General features: G+C 34.6%; 3 protein-coding genes across 22 annotated transcripts; 1 reads left to right on the top strand and 2 right to left on the bottom strand.

Annotated features, from left to right (window-relative positions):
• Positions 1-172: 172 nt before the first annotated feature.
• AGO1 (protein argonaute-1) lies at positions 173-27,842 on the top strand. Of its 20 annotated transcripts, none has more exons than XM_077435714.1 (16): positions 173-473; positions 10,442-10,575; positions 11,075-11,214; positions 19,900-19,971; positions 21,636-21,916; positions 22,000-22,200; positions 22,283-22,526; positions 22,608-22,830; positions 22,909-23,154; positions 23,233-23,398; positions 23,644-23,795; positions 23,869-24,053; positions 24,258-24,573; positions 24,754-24,855; positions 24,958-25,327; positions 25,587-27,842. In XM_077435714.1, exons 3-16 carry the CDS (start codon positions 11,079-11,081, stop codon positions 25,893-25,895), a joined length of 3,003 nt encoding a protein of 1,000 aa, XP_077291840.1. In that variant the 5' UTR covers positions 173-473; positions 10,442-10,575; positions 11,075-11,078; the 3' UTR covers positions 25,896-27,842. The 20 variants fall into 20 exon arrangements, with proteins under 20 accessions (XP_077291840.1, XP_077291842.1, XP_077291851.1 ...); XM_077435716.1 differs by having other exon boundaries at positions 23,662-23,795; positions 25,587-27,633; XM_077435717.1 differs by lacking the exon at positions 173-473 and adding an exon at positions 9,472-9,789 and having other exon boundaries at positions 23,662-23,795; positions 25,587-27,633.
• Positions 10,163-15,413, bottom strand: mRpL53 (mitochondrial ribosomal protein L53). Its single transcript, XM_077435736.1, has 4 exons — positions 15,184-15,413; positions 13,147-13,738; positions 10,880-11,007; positions 10,163-10,803 (listed from the first exon to the last, which is right to left on the bottom strand). The coding sequence occupies exons 2-4, from the start codon at positions 13,290-13,292 to the stop codon at positions 10,634-10,636; spliced, it is 444 nt and encodes a 147-aa protein (XP_077291862.1). The 5' UTR covers positions 13,293-13,738; positions 15,184-15,413; the 3' UTR covers positions 10,163-10,633.
• LOC143915214 (uncharacterized) lies at positions 10,424-10,603 on the bottom strand. The gene has a single exon (XM_077435737.1). It carries the CDS (start codon positions 10,601-10,603, stop codon positions 10,424-10,426), a length of 180 nt encoding a protein of 59 aa, XP_077291863.1.
• Positions 27,843-27,891: the final 49 nt, after the last annotated feature.

Here is a 27,891-nt window from a genome sequence, read left to right as displayed (position 1 = left end):
ATCCAAAACCACCCTCACACGTTCGAACCCAAAATCGCAACGCAGAAATTCGCCTGAAATGCAAACGTGCATACACACACACACACACACATACATATGCTGCGAAAGGAATTGCGCCGCAAATAATTGCAATTCGCGAACGCAAATACACGGCGGGGCGTGTTTCGCGAACAGTCGCACAGGTGCCGCTGAGGGTCGGGGGAGGAAGAGGGATGCCATTGGCTGCGACTCGGCCGGCGAGGTGGAGGGGGGGGGGCAGGCTGCGCGCGCATCAGACTGTTTACAAGGTCATGTTTACCAACACGAGCCGGCGCGCTCGCTGACTACATACTGCACAGTACTGAGTGCTGAGTTCCGAGCGGCGAGTGCTGACTTGCTGCTGGCCGCGCTCGCGAATTCGCCAAACTCGTCACAGAGCTTTACATAGCCTCGGACAGTGTCGGCGACCGAGGACGGGCGCTCTGCCCCCGCAGGTGAGCCGCCGCCCTCCGTTTCAGCCCAGCCGCTGATTTGCGCATCGATCGACCCCTGCCACCCCCTCCCCTCCCCTCGTCATCGAATTTTTCTCGGATAGAGTGATGACGTCGTAACCCATCAGAAGTGCACCCTGTTGCGCTCTCTTCGATCCCCCTTTTTCCATCCGCAAGTGGCGCATTCTTGACCTACACTCGCCAAAAACTGGTCGATGCACCGCCGTTCAGCGGCACGACACCTTTTTCGCTTGTTTTGGTTTTTTTTTCCATACATATGTGCATGCGTGCATTTTTCTCGATGATTCACCGCACCATGTCTGCACCATATATGCACTCGATGTATGTGTTGACGAATTGTGCATGTTGGAGGCCACAAACGGGGGCCATTTCATTTCAGCTCTTTCCAGGGAAGTAAAAAAGTTTTGACCGATTTGAGTTGTTTTTCTAGGAGGGGGAGGGGTTCTAATATGTTTCAAAATTTGAATACATAAATTAGAAGACCCGCCACTGAAGGATGAAATAAGGAAAAACTTTTTCTGCTATCTTTGAGCAATGTTGCTCTGTTGTATTGCTATTTGCCATTGTCCCGATAACCTGATATAGGCGTCGAGGTTGCTTGAATACACTAAAAATGGTTCATTATTGTCAATTGCCAGATTTATTGATATCCAAACCGGGACATTTTAATTGTATTCCCCCCCCCCCCCTCCGAGGCACATATATTACAAGAATGGTGACTTTTGAATGAGAACTTTTTCATAAAAATCGTAAACTTCCTTTTGTAAACTAGTATTTCCTTTCTTTTTTTCCAGTTTATTTAGTTATTTTAATATTTAATGAAATTAATAATTGTCGAAGAAGATTGAAAATAAAATGATTTTCTCAACCGCGCTTTTCTTGCTTTTTTTTTTAACCATGTGGATCTACGGTGAGATTGAGATTCGTGTATTTTTTGCAGTTTCATAACTGCGGGGGGTCGGTATTTCTGAATAATGAAAGTTCAATAAGCAGCAATCGAAAACCAGAATATTTGACTAGGTTATGTTAATATTTAATTGATTATTTTAGTAATTAATAGTAAATATTTTAATTAAATTTTTCAAATAATTGGATTATTTCAATTTATTAAAACAGGATGACAGAAGTCTCGGAACCAGGGTAAAAGTGAATATCTTAAGGTAATAAAAGCTCAATCTATTGAATATAATGCACATTTTTCATATGTATAACTGTATTCTCCATTGAAATTAAATGAATTCAATAAAATAGTATCAATTTGAATTGTCGTTTAAATTTTTCAGAATGTATAGGATTTTATAAAAAAATCTTACTGTAAATTTAAAAGATAACATTAAAAATATATTTTTTTTTTATTGCCCCAACAAGTTCTGAGACCTCTGGGCTAGAAAATTGGATTGAACGATGGACGAGAAATGGTCTTGAAAGTAAATGTCGAAGTATACGACGAGTGTGTTGGATTGACAAAGTTATAGACATGTGTGTTGTGGAAATAAATGTAGAGAAGATCGGAAATTACTCGGCTGATAATAATGGAGTCCTCAGTACCAGTCTCGTGATTCATGACTAATCATGAGTCGTGAAAGAATATAAAATGCACATATGCAGAGGTGGCTCGTGACTTTAAAACCAGGCGAAGCACGAGGAGGCTAAAGCCACCCCCCCCCCCCTCCATATTTATTTTTTCAAAAAAGATGAACTTAATATATTTTGCGTAACATTTTATACAAAGAAAATGACTTTTTAAACAAATTGACGACTTCGTTCACTATGTGTTCTGACAAAGCAAAAATATTTAATGAAAAAATATAGACGATTGAGGCTGGCGTATTCTGCCCCAAAGAGACCTTTCCCCCTCTAAAAAAACTAAAAGCGACCTTCTGATTACGGTACTACGGATCTTTTTCTCTGCTTCAACTGTCTACACTCTACACACAGTACCACTCGCAAGTGCCAGAGTAGCAGGTTAACTGAAGCTGGCAACCACGGGACCACGGCAGATAGGCGACTGCCCCGAACTGAACTACGAACCGGTTCTGCTCACCACGTGGTGAACGGGATAAACAAACACTTGTTGACTCTTAACGAGACAAACAATATACAAAATTTATTATTTTTTTGTTTGAAAGAAATGTGTGTGGGGCAGTTCCCAGTTGCCCTGGGCCGCCAATGCAGATATGTATTCGAGAACCAAAATCAGTTAGTTCAGTAACTGAAAGGGTCTTACACTACACGTGCAATGCTATCTAAACTTTATTCGTTTGGGAAACGTTATTGCATCACTTTGATAATATTATTTGTACACATGGTACTGAACGATAAGTCTCCTTTCTACGACTTTGGTTCAATTTATTTATTACAAATGATTGAAACCAAATCTTAATTTATATATAATTCATACACAGTCGATTTTATGATTTTTGCATTTATATAATTTAATCAGTATTCACGTTGCTTTCTAACAGACTGTTATCAGTTATCACTGATTGAATAGTCTATGTACTATTTATATCTGAAATTACTACAGATTATTCTAATTATTCATGGTTGAATACTAATACATATAATAATTATACATAATGTGAAATGCAGTGTAGCTATAGAATTATGTATGTATAAATTTTCATCTGCAAGATACTTACATATCTACATACGTATGTATAATATATCGAATGATGCGTACATACAGTGGCGGACTGGGACTGAAATCAGTACATGCCAGGAGTCAAAGGGGGCCCACCCAGGGTTAAAAAAATTTGTCCCCCCCCCCCCATATGACAAAATTTTCTTCTTTCCATCACGCTAAAAATCAAGGATAAAAAAAATTCAAAAATGGGAATAAACTAATTTAAGTACAAGAAAAATGGCAAAAGCAAAATAGATCCATACATAAATTAAATATAAATTACATTGTAAATTTCGTTTTAACCCTTGTCCTAGGTAAATAGAATGCATCATAAAAGAATGCGGCATAAAAGCGGTTTTTACTTTCGGTATAAAACAATCGGGGACGTCATTTCAGCTTTTTCTTGGGAGGGGCAGGCAAAGATTGGTCAAATTGAAAATTTTTCAATAAATCTTGTTTAAAAATGGAAAATATTCTTTGCATACACCTTATTGAGTTTTAAAATATGAAAAAAATAAGCTTATTTTTGAAAAAATAATTATAAAAAAATATTATCTAAAAAGCGAAAAAAGCGCCGCAGGCGAAATTTTTTTTCTATGTACATACATATGTACGTAATAACAATAGAAAAAGTTTTGAGATCATGCAAAAATTCGAACTCATAATCGATCGCTGATCACGTTTACATAATATAGAAAAATGTGTATGGCTCTGTGTGACTTATTATTATTTATATTAAATAACTAAAACTTGTTTTGAACCGAATTCGTTACACATGAAGTTTAAATCCATCTCATTCGTTGTTTTGTGAGAGAATGGACGTCTGCAAATAAAATAAAATAGGAGAAATAAAATCATTTGTGATTTAACCGATTCAGTAAAATATTAATTTAAAACCTTTCTTGAAATCAAAAAATATACGAACTTTCGGAAAAATAAACGTTACACATTGTTTTTGAGACAAAATAAAGTAAAGGGGACCTTTCTAACGATTCGCTCCATAGGATGAACAATTTCTAAGAATTTTACCCAAGGCATACTACTTAAAAACCAAAATATACTTGTTTCGAAATAATAAAATCTTTTTTTTTTCAAAGCACATAGCAGCGATTATTTTATTAGATACCCAAAAGTAACATACAGTAGCATTCATAGATCCATAGTATATCATTAATCGTTAAATTCATAATATTTTCTAAATTCACACTATTCCTTAATTTAGGGAGGCGAGCGCCCCCCTATTACGTCCCTGAAAAAAATGCATAATATTTTCAGTTAATGTTAATCTAAAATCGGGATTTTGGGGAGGGGGCCCCTATCCTATATTTCTGTATACATGGTTGTGTCTAGATAAGGAATAGATTTTATATTCCGAAACTGTTTAAAATTGTGTATTTAAATCTTACTATATCGTCGAAGTATAATTAAATGTTATTATGAAGTAAATTTAAATCGCTGGTTGATGATGAATCGTCCTATCAAAATTGTTTTAAGCAATTCAGTTTATATTATTCACAGAAATTTGTTTATTCCCATTTTTATTTCAGTATGTAGTTGTTACATAGGTATTGGTATATACATATACATAACCTTAAGGTTGGAAATGGGCCCGGCAAAAGGGCCCACGAAAATGTTGAAACTTACATTTCGAGCCTAATAAAAAAAAGTTAACCGATCCTTGGGCTGTTAAAGCAGGTATTAATTGTTTGTGTATATCGTAAGAAATTCGTTTTGTTAAAATACCCAAACTTTAGGTCCCAAAGTGCAATATCCTATAAATTTTTACACACGTTAAAAAGTTATTTAATTTTACTGAGGGCCCCTATTTTCTAACAGATAGTGGGGCCCACATGCCATCGGGCATGTTCGCTTGTATGGCCAGTCCGCCACTGCGTACATATATATGTGTATCTTACCAAAAGAAAGCTGTCTTGGAACGGGTTTGAATTGACCAAAAACTTGGATGAGCAAGTGACTCTTGCCTCACTAAAGTGTATATTATAATGTAAGTATACAATTCGCAACTGGAACAAGATTTTTGGTTCGATCCAATCTTGAGTGATAAGTTTAACCACTATGTTGTTTGTTTTTTTTTAATGAAATATATTAACAATGAATTCCTATTTCCCAGACATTATAGTCAGATTTTTCTATTCGGATGTGGTTATGATATCTTGCCTTTAGAATTACATATGTACATATCTTGCGGTTGTGATATTAAACTGCTTAACCGTTTTTGATAAAATATGTATGTATGTATATTCACACATGACTTGTGTTGGCGTTCACACTGAATTACTGTTGATTTATACAAGTACGTATCAACATGTTCAAAATAATAAATTATCGTAAATTTAATCGTTGCCCATTCTCTGATAAAAAATACAGGTATTGAAGTTGTAAAATGCATTAAATTCGTTCATTAAAATATATGATGTAAAAAAGTCTAAAATATTGACTATTATTCTTCAAATACTGATAAATATGTTCTTAGATATGTATGTTTTTACTCTTTATTTTTTTCTATATTTGTTACTTTATTACCATAGCAACTTTTTTTTTAATACAACTTTTTCACTACGATTCACTTTTGTTGAGACAATTTTTTATGAATATTGGTAAGTATTATTTAAGAAGTCAATATTTCTTAATTTCATTCTCCAATTACATATTTGTGATACAATTCGTATTCTAAAATTACTTTTACCTCATCTGAAAGGAATTCGAAATCGAAATGTTATCAGACAAGTGAAGAGTTTCTTGTGTGGAAATCATTTTGAATGAATCATACAAAACGAAGCACTCTGTTATCATTCAATTTCGCTTTCAATGATTCATTCTTTGTATCGCAACCGAGCACGTTGTATCTTGTAACCATGTTTAAGTTGATCGTCGTAGTGCAACACAAGGCAAGTAAATATCATATTAATTTGCATACATACATATGTATGTTACAGTCCAAGTGTTCATTCTGGTTCGTTCATACACGAACTATTGGTTTTAGTTGAAGTGTTCAAATAGATTCCCATCGGGTATCGCATTTAACTTTTGATCCGTCAATACCTTTGTTGATGTCAAAATGCAAAGTATTTGAAATAGAAAATCTGATTGATTCACATTACGTCGTAGTATAATTCATGTTTCCAATGATTTTTAAAATATTGCAACCCAGGGTACGAATCAGTGACGGCTCGCGAGAATTCATAGTGGGGGGGCTGCAGCAATTAATCGGGCTGTAGTAGCTCACTGACCATGCCGATGATCAAATACAAACAAAAATAGCATACTGGGTACAAATAGTATTATACTGGGAGGTCTGCAGCCCGCAGTCCATATGGACAGCAAAAATAACATGCATTTGTACTTTACTGGGAACACTGCAGCCTCGCAGTCCATATGGATGGGCAGCCACTAACTACGAATAAATAATGGAGAATGGAACAAGCGATTGTGAATATTGTTCTTTCGGGTATAATACAATTGGCCACATTAGTTCCTGTGTGAACAAACTAGTATGTTCATGAACGATCGAAATGTACGCTTGGACTGTAACATATTTGTACATACATAAAAGCTTGTCTGAAAAATGTGTTTTTTTTTATGAAGTGGAATAAGTGACGTGACGTCATTGTTCTTAAAATTTGAATATGAGTTCAATTCGTCAAATGATTGAATGCAATTTCCATATGAATCGTCTTCATCGAAAAGTGGATGAAAGACAAGGAGTTTTTCTTCCACACTCTTGAAAAAAAGGTAAAAAAGCCCATGGTGGTGCTTTTTGTTTCGTTTTAACCATCGAACGTTCACCTGCATATTTTGAGGCGAGCCAAAGGACTAAAATTAGTGAATATTACGGACCTGTGAGATCTTTCGTTTTCCCTACTTGTTTTTTGTAATAAAAAATAATCAAAAAATAACTTGGGTGGCGCAAGCAGCTCTCATTCGCACCATTATACAAAGGGACGATACTTATTTCTTCATTTACCTTATTTTTTTACTTGAAAATTGTTGACATTATGCATCATCAGTGAGTATAATATAATAAAAGAGGACAGAAATATGTATAAGAATTACTGTTTCTAAAAAAATATATCGTGAGCGATGAAATTTGAAGCCAAATCGAAACTGATTACGGTTGTGTTTTTCTTTGTTTGTGTTTAAAACTTAAAACAACGTAATCGCACTAAAAAATCGTGACTTATTTACATAAATCACATTATAATACGTAATATAAATGATAAACTCCATGACAACGCCTACATTATTTTACAAAATATTTACATTTAATTAAAAAAAATGCAACCGTGATTACATTATGGTCTATAAATGCTTTTCGTGATTCATATTGTAGCATAGGATCGATTCTTTTAAATCAAAATATATATCGTAAAAATGTGTGCTATCTGTGACAGGACACGTACATACAATTACTGAAATATTCCAGAATTAAAACATGATACACAAGATCTTTTATAATTTTTGAAGGGAAAACTATGTTTTTAGTATGCTTTCAATTTTATTACATTTTCATATATGGTCTTATGTACATATATATGTACTTGTATTACAAATTTAAATGAAAGTACCAATAGACTAATTTTATCAATAAAGAGTCGATACTCGTTAATTTAATACTTACAGAATTTTTGTCTAAAATCAAAATATCTAAAACATCACATTTAAAATCCCTTCCCGTGTTTGAATTGGTAATTGCAGATTTAACAATCATATTTTAAATTGAGCCCACTCAATGTATCAAATATGTAAGTCCAAAGTGATCCGATTAAATCAATGGACTAATAAAAGTCTTGACACAATTCAGCTTGGCAAGTTGAAATCGAAGACGTCGCAATAGATTGACTGACAGATAAATTAATCTTGCGTCTATAACTGTCAATTTAGAAAACATGGTAAATCGAACTCAAACAATCAGATCAGAATTATTCCAAGTGGGTGCGAACACGACGCGAAATGTAACACTCATTTGAAGTTATAGAATATTCGTAAACTTTCAAATGATTCTTTTTTGCTTAGCAATTCGAGTAAAATTGAGTACCAGGACTACTTGAAAAAATCATTGTTAAAGCGGACTCAAACAATCAGCTGTATGTGTGCTTGCGTCGAGGTTTACTATGGCGTATAACACTTTTTTCATAAAATGACGTAATACGAAGATTCAAATTTGAAACCGATTTCTGAATTTATGTATATTATAAATTTATGTCTCGAGAAATTGGTGGAACGAGGTAGACCCACCCATATGTAGCGTGGTTCGGTGATTACTTGTCAAATGTGTATCGCTAACAGGATAACCGCTCGCGCTGATCTCCCGTCGCACGAAAATTGGTCGCAAGAAAACTGTATGCAAAATTGGTGGCAAATACTTTTTTTTTTACGAGATTTTTATTATTATCGACTAGACATAATTTTATCGTATGTCCGTATCAAGTGCGAAGTTCATATGTTTAGTCGATAATAATAAAAATCTCGTAAAAAATAGTATATGCGAGCAATTTTCGTGCGACGGGAGATCCGCGCGAGCGGTTATCCTGTTAGCGATTCACATTTGACAAGTAACCCGTTTACCAAAATTTTGCCCCCCCCCCTGAAATGACGCCCCTGCTCCACAGCCCTGGTATTTTATACAGGGTTTGGTGCATCCGCTCTAAAATCGCCAGTCAAACGAACGACAGATTAACAGAGCGGCAGCTTTAAACGTAATTCTCGTTTTCTCGAATGATAGATTGCACATCAGATGACGAGTAACCTTTCGATGTGCACAGATGCAATTATTAAAATTGAGTTGGATCTTTCTGGCGAGTTTAATAAGGCAGGATTCGGAACTTATCGAATATTGCCTTATTAAAATCGCCTGAAAGATCCAACTCAATTTTAATAATTGCATCTGTGCACATCGAAAGGTTACCCGTCATCTGATGTGCAATCTATCATTCTAGAAGACGAGAATTGCATTTAAAGCAGCCGTCCGTTAATCTGTCGTTCAATTTGTCTGGCGATTTTAGAGCGGATGCACCGCATCCATTTATACAAGCTTGACGACGAAATACACCGAAAAAGTTGGGCAAACGAGTCTCGAGAAATTTCAAGTTGGTGGAACGAGGTAGACCCACACGTAGCGTATATGTAGATAAAGATAAAAATAATGATAGAAATATTTTGTCACTTCAAAGGCTTGCAAAGAACTTCTGTAGGATCTCGAGGGTCTCTTTTTATTATTTTAATCTCAACAGTGCAGTGCGGCTTTTAATTTCACTTAACTGCGTCATTCGCTCGAAAGGCTGAAAAGTCGTGCGTCATAAAACAAACCAACAACAAGTGACACCTGAAGCCCATAGAAAAACAGAACGATGAAAACGATGGCGCACTCGCACCAACAGTTGTCGATCGACGCGAGTGTGTGCGCAGTCTCCGTGGTGGCGGTCCGCCTCAAGGTCACGGCTCTTCACAGACACCACAGCACCTCCGCTGACATACAGACATACAAACATAGACACCCAGACACCGACACATACTCTCATCCGAACCGCTGCACCTCTGGATCTCTGTTCTCTAGCTACATCGGGATCGAGACCGGGATAACGCCGGTCAGTTCCCGAGCTTCGAACAGACGCCTCGCGTTTCCTGCTGGAACGCAGTTCCAATTACCGAGCCGTATGTATACCAACCACTATTGGTGCATCTCTCATAGTGTTCGATAGCGAAAGTGTTATCGTTCGTGAAGAACTCGATCTGAGACGTGACCAGTTTGCCAGGTTGCTGTTTGCACAATTGTGATGCAATGTGCCATTGTGTCAACTAATGCGTGTGAAAAATGCAGTCGCTTCGGTTCTGTGTGACGTTGCTGAATGAAAATTTACTAATTTCTTCATTTTAACAGTGATCATTGCTCTAAAAATTGTGTATTCAATTTTTGTATAAGAAATTTGTTTGAACTTTATTTTCAATTGTGTTCATTGTTGATTAGTGTCTGAATGCATTAAAAGTATTGGATCTTTTGGTTGGAATTTGAATAAAAACAAGTTTTAAATTTTATATCAATGTATTCTATATGGATAGAAGGATTATATTAAATTTTTGACTAGCATAAGGAAACATTCATGAAATATAATGGAAAGTGGAGATTATTTTTAGTATGGTCAAATTCAAAGAATACATTCTTCACTTGTATGTGTTTCATTAATAGATTATTTTCTATAAATAAAATTACACTTCAATGAAGTGCGCATGCCTTCAATTTGACCATACTTTTTAAACAATTACACATATTTACTTTCTAACGTTTCATTCATTCTACTGGTTTCAGTGTAATAAATCGAGATAATATAAATGCAACCAAAAACGTGGACAGGACAAAGCACACGACAAACACATAGAAAGTGTCTTCCGAAAAGACATCAGTAAATGCTGGAACTTGGTTGTAGATCCGATCGATGACGTGTAAGTTACCTTTTTTACTATTATACATTTTTGGTTTTTAGTGGATTTCCTTTCAATTCTACTTTTTTCCGCCTTGTTTCTTGAGTTTATTCGATTTTTTATCGACGGCGTCTATCGCTGCTTCTTCTTTCGGCGCCAAGGGTGTAATATATTTATTATAAAGTTGAAGGAGTTCGAGACACGATAGATTACCAGCTTTAAAATTGATTGTATTGAGACCGCTGCTTCCTGAAAAATACAAAATTATGTTAGATACATTATAGACATTGCTATACAATAGCATATTCTTAAAATAGTTCATTACCCGCTACTTCAGGATTTAGTAAGCAAGATATGGATGGCTCTCGTCTGTCACATACAATTTCAGTTTTAATTAAGCAACTAGGATTTGTACCTAAGATTTTTGGAGCTGTAATATTGAAGACAAAATCTCTGAAACAACACAAAAATACATATAATTTTTCAAATAATATTTAAAATATAATTGAATTATCGACAGGATCATGTCTACAGAAAGAGAATTAACACCTGGTGGTCCAGAACCACTGGCGCATTTGTCGATTCCGGACATCGCATCAATTGGATTAAATGCAGCGGTTAGCATCTTGGGAAAGGCGTATGGATGCGGGCAGTGTGGAGGTAAGTTTATTAATAACTAATCGATATCAAGTAACTGCCCATTATTTTTACATTACATTAATAATGTAAGAATTCAGTCATTTGATACTTTGTTTTTGTTTTGATTTTTCAACTATGCTGTTACCGAAATGATTACATTGCTGAAAATATATGCAAAAAATTGGTCAACTAGTTTTAGATTTTTGGCCATAAACTGTATTAGATCATGTGAACATTTTAAAATGATAAATTAATTCGATTTTGAATTACAGTGATTCTTGTGACGCAATATTATTTTATTGTATCAACATCAAGAATGGGGCGATTTTCCAGATATGCAATTTGTATATTTCATTGTAAATATCAAAACACAAACATGTACGAAAGTAGGCATTGTATTAATTTACGACTTTCGATAGTCTGCAGGCAGGTTGGTTTTATTCATTCTTTATTTAAATTCCTTATCAATTTGCCTAGCATGTCGATGATGAGTATGTATGCACATATGTTAAATATGAAGAAGTGTCTATTTTCTAATTCCGCTATTTGTACACTCAATTTTCTGCCACAACAGTATGTTATACAAATCAAGATTTATTTAGAACATTCCCATGATTTATTCGGGACCCACCTAGATATCTTCTACGAACACGACCAAGGTTAATTTATATATTTGAAAATGTCACAATTGTTTGTTTTGCCCTTGGTAGAATCTATGGGAAGGTATTCTTTCTATTTTAAAATTATTATAATGATAATATTAGTGTTTGGATGACCTTTTCCACCAGTTTAATTATACTCTTAGATCATATAAATTTATTATTTATTTGGTTTGACGGAATTGTATCTGTTGATTATACATATGTTGAAAGCAAACATTGCTTTTGCATGAAAAATTATTAACAATTTCTTTAATAGATTATAAATAGAACATTTCTTGTAACCTCTCTGAAATGAACATGACCCAATGTGTGTGTTGATATGAGGTCAACTTCAATATTATTATGAATAATAACAGTTTTAAAATGTCCCAGAATGAAAGGTCTTTTTTTAGAATCTCAGTTATATTTGTAATTAATAACTGAGATTCTAAAGACTTTTTGTTATGGAATTCAAGAAATAAAACCATTATTATAAAGCTCTATGATAACTTTCAAACAAATTCAAATCAATCTATGAAAGATATCTACCCAATTTAAAGAGTGATTGCAAATAAATTAATACCGGAAATAAAAGTGCCAAAAAATCCAAAATCGGTTTTACGTCAGAAATACGTCCTATATGCCAACGACAACATTTTAATAACAATAATTTAAGTTCCCAAAAATATCAAAAGCAAGTTTGTATTGCTCATACAATTGTACAATGCATTGGCAAGAACCGATGTATTTCAAAATCTCAAAAATGGCACTTAGATCCTTTTATATTAACAGTATTCAAATATTCGCGAGTACAGCGTTCTCATTTACATAGGGTGTGGTAGACCTGATAAACATGCATCTTTGATGCTTTGTGTCACTTTTTCCAGAATTTGATGGCCCTGCTTTCGTCAAAGCATGCTTCCCAGACGCTGTATAAAAGTCCTAATATGCCAATCGTCCTTAGAACTGTAGGCTCGTGCATTTTTTCATTCAATATACTTCGGTTTTGGTACTGAGACTTGTTACAAAACTCAACAGATAGATTCGGTAATATGAGAGCAGTTTTGTGGTAGAAAACAGTAATAGCACTCGCAGGCGAGTTCATTGCCCGATCGTAGTGGGAACGATCCAAACGACTTTTGCAGAATATTGAACGCTTTGTTCAGTGCTGTCAAATTCTCGAGCGAACCTAACCTCAAAATAAAAGTCGAGCATAGTCCAGAGCGAAGTGCGCCATTTCATTCAGATCGATAAGGAGGAGGGTTAGACGAGGAAGGGGGTTAGGGGAGTGGGGGGGGGAGTGGGGGCTCACCTGCAGTTGACGGCTGCCTCGTGGAAAGGGTCGAAAGTGACGACGACGCGTTTGACAGGCTGGAGCTTGATGAGCCTCAACTGCTTCCCGACGGCCGCGGCAGCCGACGTTGACTTCCCAATGAGACCGCTCCTCGCGATGGACATCGCTCTTGCTCTTGCTCTTGCACACGCGCACTCGCGCGCACACGCAAACTCACACTCACACCCAGCCGCTCACGAACACCTACGCGTCTGCGAACACACCCACACCCTGGCCATGTGCACACCCATCGTATCGCTCACTCGCTCGCACTTCACTCTCTCTCCCTCTCCCTCTCCCTTTCTTCCCTTGTGGCTTTCGCGTGCATCGACTCCATCGAATTTTATCCATGTGGGATTTTCATTAACTTCGATTGTACTTTGCCTTTGGTATTGATCAGTGGCGTTACAAGTCAGGTGCGGGGGTGACACCAAATCTTCTTATCTTCTTCAATATATATAAAAAAAATCAATGTCTGTCTGTGTGTGTGTGTCTCGAATAGGCTCCTAAGCCACTGATTCGATTACGATGGAACTTTCAGGATTTGTTGTATGCATGTCCGGGAAGATTACTGTGGAAAAAAAACGGGAATGAGTGTCATTGCAACGCAATAATTTCAAATGTGTTCGCTACCTGCGTTTTTCCGACAAATGTGAACGAGAACGGGAACGGGAATTGCATGCGTTATTATGGCATTGCAACGCATGCCGGGGTTCAGCTAGTGAATAATAAAAATCTTGTTAAAATATGTACTACGAAATTTTAAATGAATTCATGCGCAGATCAAATGGTATTAATCAATGGTTCGGTGATTACTGGTCACAAAGTCACTAAAATCTCTCTAACGGAACATCTGCAAGCCGAAAAGTCCATCATACTAACGAGAACTTGAGTGCCAAATATTGTGTGTTCGCGATTTTCATGGCAAAAATTGTCTTTGTGACCACCGCAATGTGACGAATAGTCCAATTACCTTAATCAATACGATAATATGCGATTTTGTCTTAAAATCGATTGTGAAAGTTTATTTTCGTCGTTAGAATGTTCTGAATGGAATGAAGCGAGATCGATTTTTTTTTCATATTTGAAATATGCCGGGAAGACACCGTCTTAATGCTTGCGATATCGAACCATGAATAGATTGTAGGATTTTTTTGATGGGTAGTATATTTTGCACGTCAGTATTAATCATTTGCTAGACAAGAGGTGAACGATGAAATTAAAAAAAGTTAGAAGAGGTTAGTAAAAATTCCCCCCTGGGAAAAGCTGAAATGGCGCCCCTGATTTTTGGCTTTTACAGTCTTTAATTCAAAATCTAGTAGTAATGCTCGTTAGCGTTGAGTCAATTCCGTGTGAATTTATCAAAGTCAACGGGAGGTGCCACAAATAACACCCTACCCAGAGAGATGTAATAAGAATAGAGGGGCCTTACGAATAAATAATTGTTGTCAATTTTACGCGGTACGTCTCTATAAATACGCTACATCGCACGGAATACAATCGGATCAATTCACTTAAAAAAATGTATCCCATGTTGTTTATTGTGTGCTTTTGAATGTATTGTGCAATTTTTACCGATGTTTGCCCATCTTGCGAGTAATATAGACAAACAGAGAAGTTTTTATCGGACATACGTCGAGCACCGAGCGTCAAATACGACTGATGCTAAAATTATTTAGATCCGACTATGGACAGAATGTCACTCGACAACAATATAACACCTAAAGCCACTTCTATTAATATTTAATTTCTCTGACCCTACCACTAGCGTGGCATTGTAAATTTCGAAATAAATATTGAATGAATCGGCAACGACGGGTTGAGTCATTTGACGAAACTAGATTAGATATAAATGTGGTAGGAGCATGGTCGTAGTCGGAGGTGTTGGGAGCGGTCGCGAGTCGCGCAAGTGGCTGTGGCTGTGGTTAGATAGAACGGTGTGGGTGTGTTGTGTGATGGCTGTCGCGGCGCCCGACGACCTCCGCGCCCCCCCCGACACCTGCTGACGCCCCTCGCCTTCGCCTTCGCCTTCGCCCCTCGACTCGTCATCGCCATCGCTGTCGTCACCGTCACCGCCAACGTCATCGTCATCGTCATCGTCGTCGACAGCTCGTCACTTCTACCTCGCCTAAGCTTCGTCTTCGTCTTCGTCTTCGCTACCCGCCATCATGTATCCTCAACGTAAGCCTACACTCCGGGCCGCCCCGCCCGCCTCGCCTCGCCCCGCGTCCGACCGCCACTGACTCGATCGATACCCCCCGCCTCCCTCCCGCCCCTCGCCTTTGTCTCACCCCCCCACCACCCCTCCCACCCCACCCCCTCCACGCCGCATTGTGACCCTATTAAATATGTCACTACTAGACATACTAAATATACGAACAAGCCAATTCTATTTCTCACCATTTTTAATTCGCGACGAATTATACACACACCCCCCCCCCTCACCCCTCCTCTCCTCCACCTTCCCCTCTACCCATCCTTGTTGAATTATACTGTCAAATGATAATTCGATGTAAATGCTTCTCCCCATGGGTAAATTCGTCGCAATGTGTGTTATTGTAAATTTATAAGTATACTATTATAAACTGTTGTACCGGATTTTTTCTCATGTTCTTCTCCCGCCGGTGTGCCAGATCGTAGCGTACAACAGTATCTACGGTTCCGTTGGGTATCTTTTAGTATCGTTCGGATGTTCCTCACCGTAATTGATGTGCCAATTACTCAAAAGTTTCATTAGAAAATTTTCCGATTTGTATGTTGGGTGCAATGCTCCGTTTCAGTACAATATTTCTAGCGTCTTTTGTTTTCGTACGTTTAAATATCTTTTCTTTTATATGGACGAATTTTATTAGTTTTGTTTTTTTTTTACATTGTGTTTTTTGCATATGTTTTTAGAATGTGTTTTTTATGCATGAAAATATTTTTTATTTGCTCTGTTTTGTTTTAGTATTATTATTATTTTTAGCTTTTTTTTATTTGTTTGTTTGTGTATTGTTTGTACTGAAGCTTTTTATCAGTGACGGCTCGTCGTTTCAATTCTCGACGGTGCTGTTGTAGTCGAAAATAATTCACACTTCATATTTGTCGAGCGAAATAGCAAAATGTATGTAACAATGGTAAGACATTTAATATTGCAAAATTAACTCGAATTCAATCGGAAGTGTGGGTACTTACTTACAATACTCTCACTCTGTTCGGACTTGGCTTCGAAAGCTACAGCAGATCGTCGTCTTCATCGCTTTTTAAGTAAATTTTGGATGAGACAGAACGTTGGTATGAGAGAGAGAGTCAAAAATTATCTGCATTTTGTTCTACAATTTATTTACTACAGGCGTCGATAACCTTTTTTTTAGTTTTGGGTCAAAATTAAAATATTAAGATGTTTCGGGCCAGTGAGTGTTTTCGTTTTAGTGAAAAATAAAATATATATTATAGAAACAAAAACTCTTCCCATTTCTCGTATTCACAATTTTCAAAACTTTGTAGCTATTCCTATATTCCTGGAGTCGTTCGTTGAAATCATTATAATGGTTCATCATTTCATTAAGATCAAGTCTTAAAAAACTATTGTTTATCATTGAGTTCGAGATGATTTTTATCGATTTTGTTAGTAAATATTTGTATGTCATCAATGCTCTCTATAAATCTATAAAGAACTGCCTCAACTTAACCATTGTATTTCAGTATGTAACAGCAAATCTCCATATTTTGACTCGATGTCTTCCAAAAAAGCTTTGAATCAACTGTGTGTTAATGCAAATCATTGCTGCTATTTTGATAAGGATCTTAATAACCTTTTTCATTACAAACTCAAGTTGTTGCGTAGATGCTTTTATTTTTGACCCGGTGCATATTTTTGAATAAGATAATTTTTTTTATACTTAATATATGTAAACAAAACTCTAGCCCCAACTGGTTAAGGGCGCGATCACACAGCGAGGGAGCGGTATGCTGTACGCGGGATATTTTTTTTAGATAGTTTTAAACACACACAAAATGTAGGGTCATACCCGGTATGATACGCCGGATCTTACGGGATCGTGCGGGATCAGAGCGGTCTCGTTGAAATTCTATAGAATTGTTTATACTAACTTGACGGTGATATATAGCAATTCGTCGACCCTCGGACGACGCTTGACAGTGATCGATAACGGTGTATCCCATATTTGCAAAAAAATATAGCAGAACTTGTCGGAATAATAAGATTATAGAAAATACAAATTACATTAAGGATTTCAAGCTTTTATTGTTTAATAATTCAGTTTTAAACTTAATTAGTAAACAATTAACAAAAATAGACAAACAAGTGTCCGGTTTATAACAACAATTGACTAATATTTCCGGGTAGGTTTAAGAATTAAATACTCATTCGATACTTTCATAAACAAACTCTGCGATCACGGACAAAGATGTATTCAGCATAAAGGGTTTTATGTAGTACACTAATTGTTAACCGGAACCAATTGTTACTAAATAGACAGAAATGACTAGACAATGGACTCAAGTTTTTTGGTACAAAAACTAAATACGTACTTAAATCCCTAATACCATCAACAAATAAACGAACAAAGATGTTTTTTACGTAAAGGGCTATAGTGCACTCAATATGGACTGTAACTAATTGATACTGAATGCATTTCCATATGAATGTATGTACATGTCGATACAATAACATGTTCGTTTAAAGAGAGCCCATTTTTACTTTATTTTATATCAAGAACAAAGTATTTTTTATTTATACTTTTTATACTCAAGAAAGTGGTGACTGCAATTGCAGTTTTGTGTTTAACATCACAAACAGTTCGTCTTTTGAGCTCGGTCACCGCAGTTCATAATATCGGTACATCGCAATTCATAATGTCAGAAAAATTAATAGAAGTTGTGCGACAGTACGAATGTGTCTATGACGTCAGATCTGTTAAATATAAGGACCAAAACATTCGCAATGAAGCTTGGGAGGAGATGTCAAAAAAAATATGGGATACACCGTTATCGATCACTGTCAAGCGTCGTCCGAGGGTCGACGAATTAGTATATATCACCGTCAAGTTAGTATAAACAATTCTATAGAATTTCAACGAGACCGCTCCGATCCCGCACGATCCCGTAAGATCCGGCGTATCATACCGGGTATGACCCTACATTTTGTGTGTGTTTAAAACTATCTAAAAAAAATATCCCGCGTACAGCATACCGCTCCCTCGCTGTGTGATCGCGCCCTAACTCAAATGGGTCATATGAAATTGTTAATTGTGTCACTTGGTGACCTGGGAGTCATAGGTTGCCGAAGCCTGATTTACACAATGGTAGGGCTTCAAAATGTACATCATTTTTCTATAGTCTCCTCCCTTTATAATACACTTGGTCCAGCAGTATACAAGCTCGCATATAAGCCGCTTTTGCACCGCTTCCTGCACGTCTAAATCTGTTGAAAATCGACACATTTTTAAGCAGAACAGTCACTTGTGATGAAATGTGGGTACATCATTATGAATCAGAATCGAAGCGATAGAGTATGTGGTGGAAACACCTGGAATCTGCTGCAAAATGCCTCACTCTTCGTCGATTCTCCACAGACTTAAATGTGTAGTAAGCCGAAAACATTCTCCTTGGAAGACTAAACTAAGTGTATGTAAAACGGAGTAGACTATGTAGATAATTTATGTACATCTTGAACCTTTACCTTTGTGTAAATAAATTGTACAACAAAAAGTGTAATTAATTTTTGACTCTCATATATTATTACTTTCTTTTAAAAAACATCATTTTTGTCAATGCGATTTTGTTCTATCGACATGTCGCAGCACCGACAATAGGCCGTCACTGTTCTGTGTTATTTTTTATAATATTTAATCGACTAGTCAATTTTGTAATGAAGAATTTTTGTTTGTATTAGTCCGTAGTAAAATAAGTGAGTCTGCAGTAATTTCAACTACAAAAAAATTTATGCATAGTTCCAGTGAAAATTTAAATTATGTTTCATATGTGAAGACTTATTTGTTTAGTATGTATTTATGTAAGTGTAGAGATAAAGTTTAAGTTGATTATCAAATATCTCTAATTCAAAATTATAAGCTTGATTTTTTTTGATTTTATGTATTAGTACTACTCTAGATGGTTTTTAAATGATACAATAAATTATATACACAAAAACAAACTGGTATATTCAGACGGGTACAAAAAATAGCATGTGCATGAATTTTGCACACATGTATGTACCTCATGTGACAGAATTGTCATAAGAAATTGAAAATATTGTAAAACTTTAACAAGATATGTTCATCGTATTTTTTTTTTTTTTCAAATTCTTATGATTTTAGAAATTGGCAGTTATAATTTGTATATAATGAAATAGGTCATATAAGCAAACAAAATGTATTATTAATTAGACTATACTAAACCCATTAAATATTACATTAAAATTAGAAGTACTTATAATTTTGTGTATTGAATGTTTTATTTTCAAATTGAATTTGTATGAGATGCTACACTTATAATTACATATAATAGTTTCCAATAAAAATGTTATGTTTAAATTAGTTGAAGCGTTTTCGAGATTGATTTTTTTCGTTAATTTTTTTTTGTTTGTGTACGGATTGGCATGTGTTTGAATATATTTGAGTGTAGATTTTGGCACGAAAATAGTTTTTTTGTTTTTTGCTTTTTTTTATACATGGTGGTGGTGAATTGATCACTATACTTTCACCCTGTCATGTGTGTTATCATTTTTAGAATCATGGACCCCATCGCCGCCACGGCCCCCGAGTCCCTCACAGCCCCAGACCAGCTTCGAACAACTTTCACGTAATCTCATTTAAGACCATATTTCAAATTTACAGTTTGATGTGTAGTTTCAATTTTGAACAGAATTTTCAAAATCATTGTTTTCGTATGTGTGTGTGTGCTTGTGCAGGTGCCTGTTTATAAATGCTACATTAATAATACATACATGTATGTATATGACATATATATATATATATATATATATATATATATATATATATATATATATATATATATATATATATGTATATATTTATATATATACATATATGTATATATACGAAATCAAAATTTATTCTACATTCTATGCACACCATGTGGAATCACTAGTATTATAGTTCATCATGACGTACATCAAAATTTTTTTGTTCATTTCTTAATTTTTTAATCAGAAGTAATTGCAAATATATTTTGTATTAATACAATTTTTAGTGGGTTCTTGATACAAAGGCAATATTGTCATTGTTATGTGACTGAATAAACGTTTAGTCAAAACCACTACTAACTAATTATTTGTGATTCTATGATGGAAATGATTACAATTATTTAAACCTTCAAGCTTGTCTTAACAATTGGCTATTACTTATACTAACAGGAGATGGACACGCATAAATGAAATTTTCTGAATATAATTATGCATATTATATTAATTTTTTATTTTTATTTTAATATATGCAGAGATATTTTGTAATGATGTATGAAAGATTTGTGATTTTTCTGATACATATTATACATTATAAATATTTATTTTCCAATTGAGATCTAATTTAAAATTAAACTACATATAACATCGTACAAATGGCATAAAAATTGTGCTATTTTTTAACATAGCCAATCGATTATGCGTTGAAATCTAATCAGAATCGTTTTATTGGACGTGTCAGGAGCTCACTAATTTTAATAATAACAAATGTTCGACTAACGCTATTTTTAGAACTGCAAGCAAAAGTTTAATATCATTATTATTTATACAATACAATTTTTTTTCCAGTTAAAATGCTACTTTGACGCATTTAGAATTCGTGTTTACCTTTGTCTTCTGTGATTTAATTTTTTAATTACTTTCATATGCACACATGCTTTTGTTAAATTTGTCTACTCTTTTGGAAATGACCATTTCCATTAAAAAAAATCATCATTTGTTCTATCAACTATTTTATTCATATTTCATACAGTTGTCTCTATTATGGGAGATTTAGATACTTATTTACACAATTATCACTTAACTTAATATTTATATTATACAACTTTGGTTCTTTTCTTTTTGTTTTAATGAAAATATTTTCTGTTATGGGCACTTTGATTAATATTGATTAATGCTACCGTTTCAGGCATTTATTATAAAATTAAAACAATGCATTTGTAATATTTCAGCAATGTAGTCAAATTCATAATTATTTTAATGCAATGTATGGAACAGCAGGTTTATTTAATAATTAATTATTCTTATTTTGTATTCATTTACATAAATAAATTACCATTCCTGAGTTTACCATGTTTTTTGCAAGGAATATTTGTTTTTAATACATAAAACTATATTCGGATGTATGCGTTTTTATACATACATAGTAGAATATCTTCATTTTATGTATATCAGATAGATTCTTGTTTGTGCATGGTTTATCATCAATTTTCATTGATTGTGTTGTAATCATTTTAATTGTGTATTTTCGTTCTATAACCAGCACCCCCAGCCAGTGGAAGTGTCGGTTCCAATGCAAGTGGTGTTACGGGAGTTTCGGGAGGGAGTGGGAGTGTCGGAGGAGGGAGTGGAACATTGGGGTTGGTACCAGCCAACCCCCAACCAACCGCTGATTTACCAGTATTCTCATGCCCTCGTCGACCCAATTTAGGTCGCGAAGGTCGACCTATTGGTCTAAGAGCAAATCATTTCCAAATATCAATGCCTAGAGGATTCGTCCATCACTATGATATCAATATACAACCAGATAAATGCCCTCGAAAGGTAATGTATCGAATTTTTTGATGTTTCTTTTTTATTTTTTCGTTTTGTAACGGTAATCTTTAACGTCTTTTTTATTTGTTTAGGTAAATAGGGAAATTATTGAGACAATGGTACATGCATATAGCAAAATTTTCGGAACTTTAAAACCAGTATTTGATGGCCGAAATAATCTTTATACACGAGACCCATTACCGATTGGTAACGATAGACTCGAATTAGAAGTAACCTTACCTGGTGAAGGTAAAGATCGTGTTTTTCGCGTAACTATTAAATGGGTCGCACAGGTAATAAATATTTCCCATATAGGATTTATTTTTTATTCTATTACAATATATGAATTATTAAATTGCTTTTTATATTGTAAAGGTTTCGCTATATGCTTTGGAAGAAGCGCTTGAGGGGCGCACTCGACAAATACCTTATGATGCCATCCTTGCCTTGGATGTTGTTATGCGGCATTTACCATCTATGACGTATACTCCTGTTGGCAGGAGCTTTTTCTCATCTCCAGATGGTTACTATCATCCTCTCGGTGGGGGGCGAGAAGTTTGGTTTGGTTTCCATCAATCTGTTCGACCAAGCCAATGGAAAATGATGCTTAACATCGATGGTAAATTTTACTTTATTATTTAAACATACACGATTTTCTTAAATGTTCGTCCAAAGTGTTTAAAATTGTGATGTTTTTTAGTTTCGGCAACTGCATTTTACAAGGCTCAACCAGTGATAGATTTTATGTGTGAAGTTCTCGATATCAGAGATATCAACGAGCAGAGAAAACCACTGACTGATTCACAAAGAGTCAAATTCACCAAAGAAATCAAAGGTTTGAAAATAGAAATAACGCATTGTGGTACAATGAAAAGAAAATATAGAGTATGCAACGTTACACGACGACCTGCACAAATGCAATCGTAAGATAGATTTTAAATTCAATTCAATATTTTAAATGGTTCGTTTCTATACTAACTTTTACGGGTGTGGTTTTCTAGATTCCCTTTACAATTAGAAAATGGACAAACAGTGGAATGTACTGTAGCCAAGTATTTCTTAGACAAGTATAAAATGAAATTACGCTATCCTCATCTTCCTTGTCTTCAAGTTGGTCAAGAGCACAAACACACATATTTACCCTTAGAAGTATCAAATATCGTTCCAGGACAGAGATGTATAAAAAAATTGACAGATATGCAAACGTCGACGATGATTAAAGCAACAGCTCGTAGCGCTCCAGATAGGTGCATATTTATTGCTTGGATCACGTGGATTTACCATGCAAGTTAATATATTCATATATGACGTTCTTAATTTTACAGAGAACGAGAGATCAATAATTTAGTTCGACGAGCCGATTTCAATAATGATTCGTACGTGCAAGAATTTGGTTTGACAATTAGCAATCATATGATGGAAGTACGTGGTCGAGTATTGCCACCTCCTAAACTACAATATGGTGGACGAATTTCTTCACTGGGAGGACAAGTAAAATAATTTACATAATACGAATGATATTTCTTTGTTTGCAAACATATCAATTGGAATTTTTTTGTCAAAGTCACTTTTTATGAGATCCATTGTTGATCAATTCTTTCCTATTATTTTTTTTTATTTAATTCTTATATATTGATTGCATCAAATAAATATCATTCCATTATATACATAATTAATGGAATATTTCTGAAGCAGTTAAAAGTTTGGTTAGCGAACAGTAGCGATGTCGGAGTAAGATGGTGGCTTGTTCACAGAGTAAACAGCAGGCGCTGCCCAATCAGGGAGTGTGGGATATGCGTGGAAAACAGTTCTTCACTGGAGTTGAAATTCGCGTCTGGGCCATCGCATGTTTTGCACCGCAACGTACTGTTCGGGAGGATGCTTTAAAGTATGGTTCATTTTTAACACAACACGATTGAGCGTTTTTTTTCTCTATCAACGTAATTTTAAAATTGTTACAGAAATTTTACGCAGCAGCTGCAAAAGATCTCGAACGATGCTGGCATGCCGATAATAGGACAACCTTGCTTTTGCAAATACGCCACTGGACCTGATCAAGTTGAACCTATGTTCAAATATTTGAAATCTACATTTGTTTCATTGCAGTTAGTTGTCGTTGTTCTTCCAGGAAAAACTCCAGTTTATGGTATTTATTTTCTTCTTTTAATTTTCCAATAATATTTAAATATGTTACAGTTTTCTTTTTTATTTGAGTGAATTGGTTGTTACTGATTATTTCATTAAATGCACAAGTTTTACAAAAATTAATCTATTAATTGCATCTCAAGTATTCTCAATTTTTGCTGTTAGATATCATGCGCATTTATTTATTTTCTTTTCTTCTTTACAGCTGAAGTAAAAAGAGTTGGAGATACTGTTCTCGGAATGGCTACTCAATGCGTCCAAGCAAAAAATGTCAATAAAACATCACCACAGACATTAAGCAATCTCTGTTTGAAAATTAATGTTAAATTGGGTGGCATAAACTCAATTTTGGTGCCGTCTCTTAGACCCAAAGTGTTCAACGAGCCTGTCATATTTTTGGGAGCCGACGTGACACATCCTCCCGCTGGAGACAATAAGAAGCCATCTATAGCAGCCGTTGTCGGGTCAATGGACGCTCATCCGTCTAGATATGCAGCCACTGTACGAGTACAGCAGCATAGGTACTTCATTTTTCATTATGTGTTTCTTTACCTCACACACTTAATTTAACTACCATGATGAGTTGATAATATTTAAATATAACTTTGATTCCTTAATAATCCTTTTAACCCTCCACCCGCCAATATAATTTTCGCCAACCGGAAAAATATTTGCATACTATTTTTTTTTTTGTTATGGAGCAATGTATGGAGCGGCGTGCACGCCGGAACAACATTTGTTAGAGCCGACAGAGGAGGACCGGTTGCCGAAAAACAACATTCGTTTGAACCGGCGGGCGGGCGGTTAAATAAACATTTTTTTAATTGCTTTTTAAAATTCAATTACTATTTGGCTTTGTAAATATTTTTAACTAAAATCTACTAAGTTCTATTATTGTTTAACAGGCAGGAGATTATTCAGGAAATGAGTAGTATGGTCCGTGAGTTACTCATAATGTTCTATAAAAGTACGGGTGGTTTCAAACCGCACCGAATCATCATGTACCGAGATGGTGTGTCAGAAGGACAGTTTATACATGTTTTACAACACGAATTGACTGCGGTCCGTGAAGCTTGCATTAAACTCGAAGCCGATTATAAACCTGGTATAACATTCATTGTGGTGCAAAAACGTCACCACACCCGACTGTTCTGTTCCGATAAAAAAGAACAGTCTGGCAAGTCTGGAAATATACCTGCAGGCACGACGGTAGACGTTGGCATAACACATCCAACCGAGTTTGACTTTTATTTATGCAGTCATCAAGGTATTCAGGTAAAAAAATACTAAGTTTACCTTTCTCATGCTATCACGAAATAATTTTTTATTATGTGTGCATTTGAAAATCACGAGGTAAAAAGAAACTTTATGGTCGTCATTAAATAGTATGATGGTCATCATTACATAGTATATTACATGTGAATGTTTTTTTATAGTATTAGTTGGATCATTATTGTATTAGTTGGATCATTCATCACCTGTTTGTTTACGTCGATTTGGTTATGTGATATTACATGTTTATTTTATTTTTCAGGGTACAAGTCGACCATCTCATTACCATGTCTTGTGGGATGATAATCATTTCGATTCAGACGAGCTGCAGTGCTTGACTTATCAGCTATGTCACACGTATGTGCGCTGCACAAGATCGGTGAGCATTCCAGCGCCAGCATACTACGCTCATCTTGTTGCGTTTAGAGCTCGCTATCACCTTGTGGAAAAAGAGCACGATTCTGGTGAAGGCAGTCATCAATCTGGCTGTTCCGAAGATCGCACTCCTGGCGCAATGGCTAGAGCTATCACAGTTCATGCCGACACAAAGAAAGTCATGTACTTTGCTTAACATTTTTTAAAATTAACACGTTTTATAAATCATTTTGTTTCGAATTTTGTTACTTTATTTATATATATTTTGGAATGATATATGATATCAAAATATCTTATTTTATTTTGTTCAAAATCACCAACTTTGGCTGAAATTTCAATCATATGTGTTGCACATATATTGAATTTATTTTTATTTTAACATAAAACTACATGTGTGAACTGGCACATAGCTTATTATTGTTTAATGTTAATTTTTGTATGTAAAAATTACATAATTTTTATAACCAAAATAATATTCTGTTGAAATACATCTTTCCATTGATACATATAATATAGGTATTAAATAGATAATGATTTATCGAATTTTTAATGTTAACACATACACATTATTCTTCATATATTTATTTAAGTGAGCTTTTATTATTTAGATGACCAAAATTATTCATCATTATAATTGATCCTTGTGTAACCCAAATTAACTGGACTCAAAAACAAACCGTATCATGTACATTACAGGTAATTTAATATATATAAAAATCAGGCTATGCACAAAAACTATATGTATAGTACTTAAAACTAAATGTATATAAAATGCAATAAGTAAAAATGTGTGTTGATATAAACTTTAAAATTAATGAAATACTGTCCGGATAAATCCAATATTTTATTGATGGATGAAATTAATTAGTTTCAATTTTAATAGGGTAAATCCCATTATTTTCTTATATCAGTAAATAGTGTGTTTGGCTAAGTTTAGACTAACTCTTTCCTTCCTGAATTAAATTTAATGCCTTTTTGTATGTATTTATTTACATGTGATTTTAATCGTCATTAGTATATTTAAGTCTTATTGTTATTATAAAATGAAATTTTTCATTGAAAGTGTAATTTTTATTTATTTTACCATCAGTGTATTTTTTACAATTACGTACCTGATACACGCAATAATCAGTTTAAACCATTGTTAGTCTAAATTGGAACATCAAATCACACTATCGTAGTTAAATTAAACCATTTCCTTGGAAGTTTAATGTGGCCAAAATTATAAGTAGTGTAATCAAAATTTTTATGTGATTAAATATTTGACAACCAAAAAAAAAAAAAAATTCTTAGTTGTAATAATAATTTATAAAATGACCTGTTATTTTAATAAGAGAGACATTCAATGAGTTAATTGTATGGGGGTTTCTGAAATCGTGTGCGTTTAATTAAGTATTTTATGAAAAACAGATATGCACTTGTTTCAACTAAATTTAAAGCCTTTTATAAGTTTTTGTATATATCGAGGAAGCATTCATGTTTCGTTCTTCTGTACAAGCTATCTTGTTGAACATGCGCAAAACACGTACACATTCCCTTATAGAAAATGAAAAAGGTCTTGTCAAAATTATTTTTTTTGTGAATAACTTTCGTTTATCTTGTAGAATCTCTTTGTTTTCTTTTTTGTATCATTTAAAATAGCCCATATTAGTATTAAAAGAAATAAAATAATCGTATGGAGATAAATACATGTAATTTTAATATTAAAAAAAGATCATTTTTTCCACTGCCATATATTAATGTGTATTTTAAATATGATTGTTATAGAATTAGATCTCAAAGTTGTATAAACTTCATGCAAATCTGGATACCAAAGGAATTAATAAAACCTATGCATGCCCAGAGTAAAGTTAAATTTATTTTTTTTATTTCAAATTGTTAAATTGATTGTTTTGTAACTTTTTGATAGGATATTTTCAATACATGATATTTATTATTTTATAATTGTTTATTTCAAAACTTACAAAGCGTGCTTTTTTTTCACCACGGTTTTTGTAATAAGTTTTTTGAAATCATATATTATTCCCCCACTAGTTAGTGACTTTAAACATTAGAACGAAAAATTGACATTGTAATATTGAGATCACTCAATTGTATCATTAAATATTAACTATGTCACTAATCCACTAGTTTCTACATATGCAAAAAATAAACGTGAAATAATTTAATTATAATTAAATACATACAAGGGA

Source organism: Arctopsyche grandis, chromosome 8, assembly GCF_051622035.1.
Source record: "Arctopsyche grandis isolate Sample6627 chromosome 8, ASM5162203v2, whole genome shotgun sequence".
Lineage (NCBI taxonomy): Eukaryota > Metazoa > Arthropoda > Insecta > Trichoptera > Hydropsychidae > Arctopsyche > Arctopsyche grandis.
Note: the sequence above shows the minus strand (reverse complement) of the source record. Positions and strands in the feature narration are given on the sequence as shown.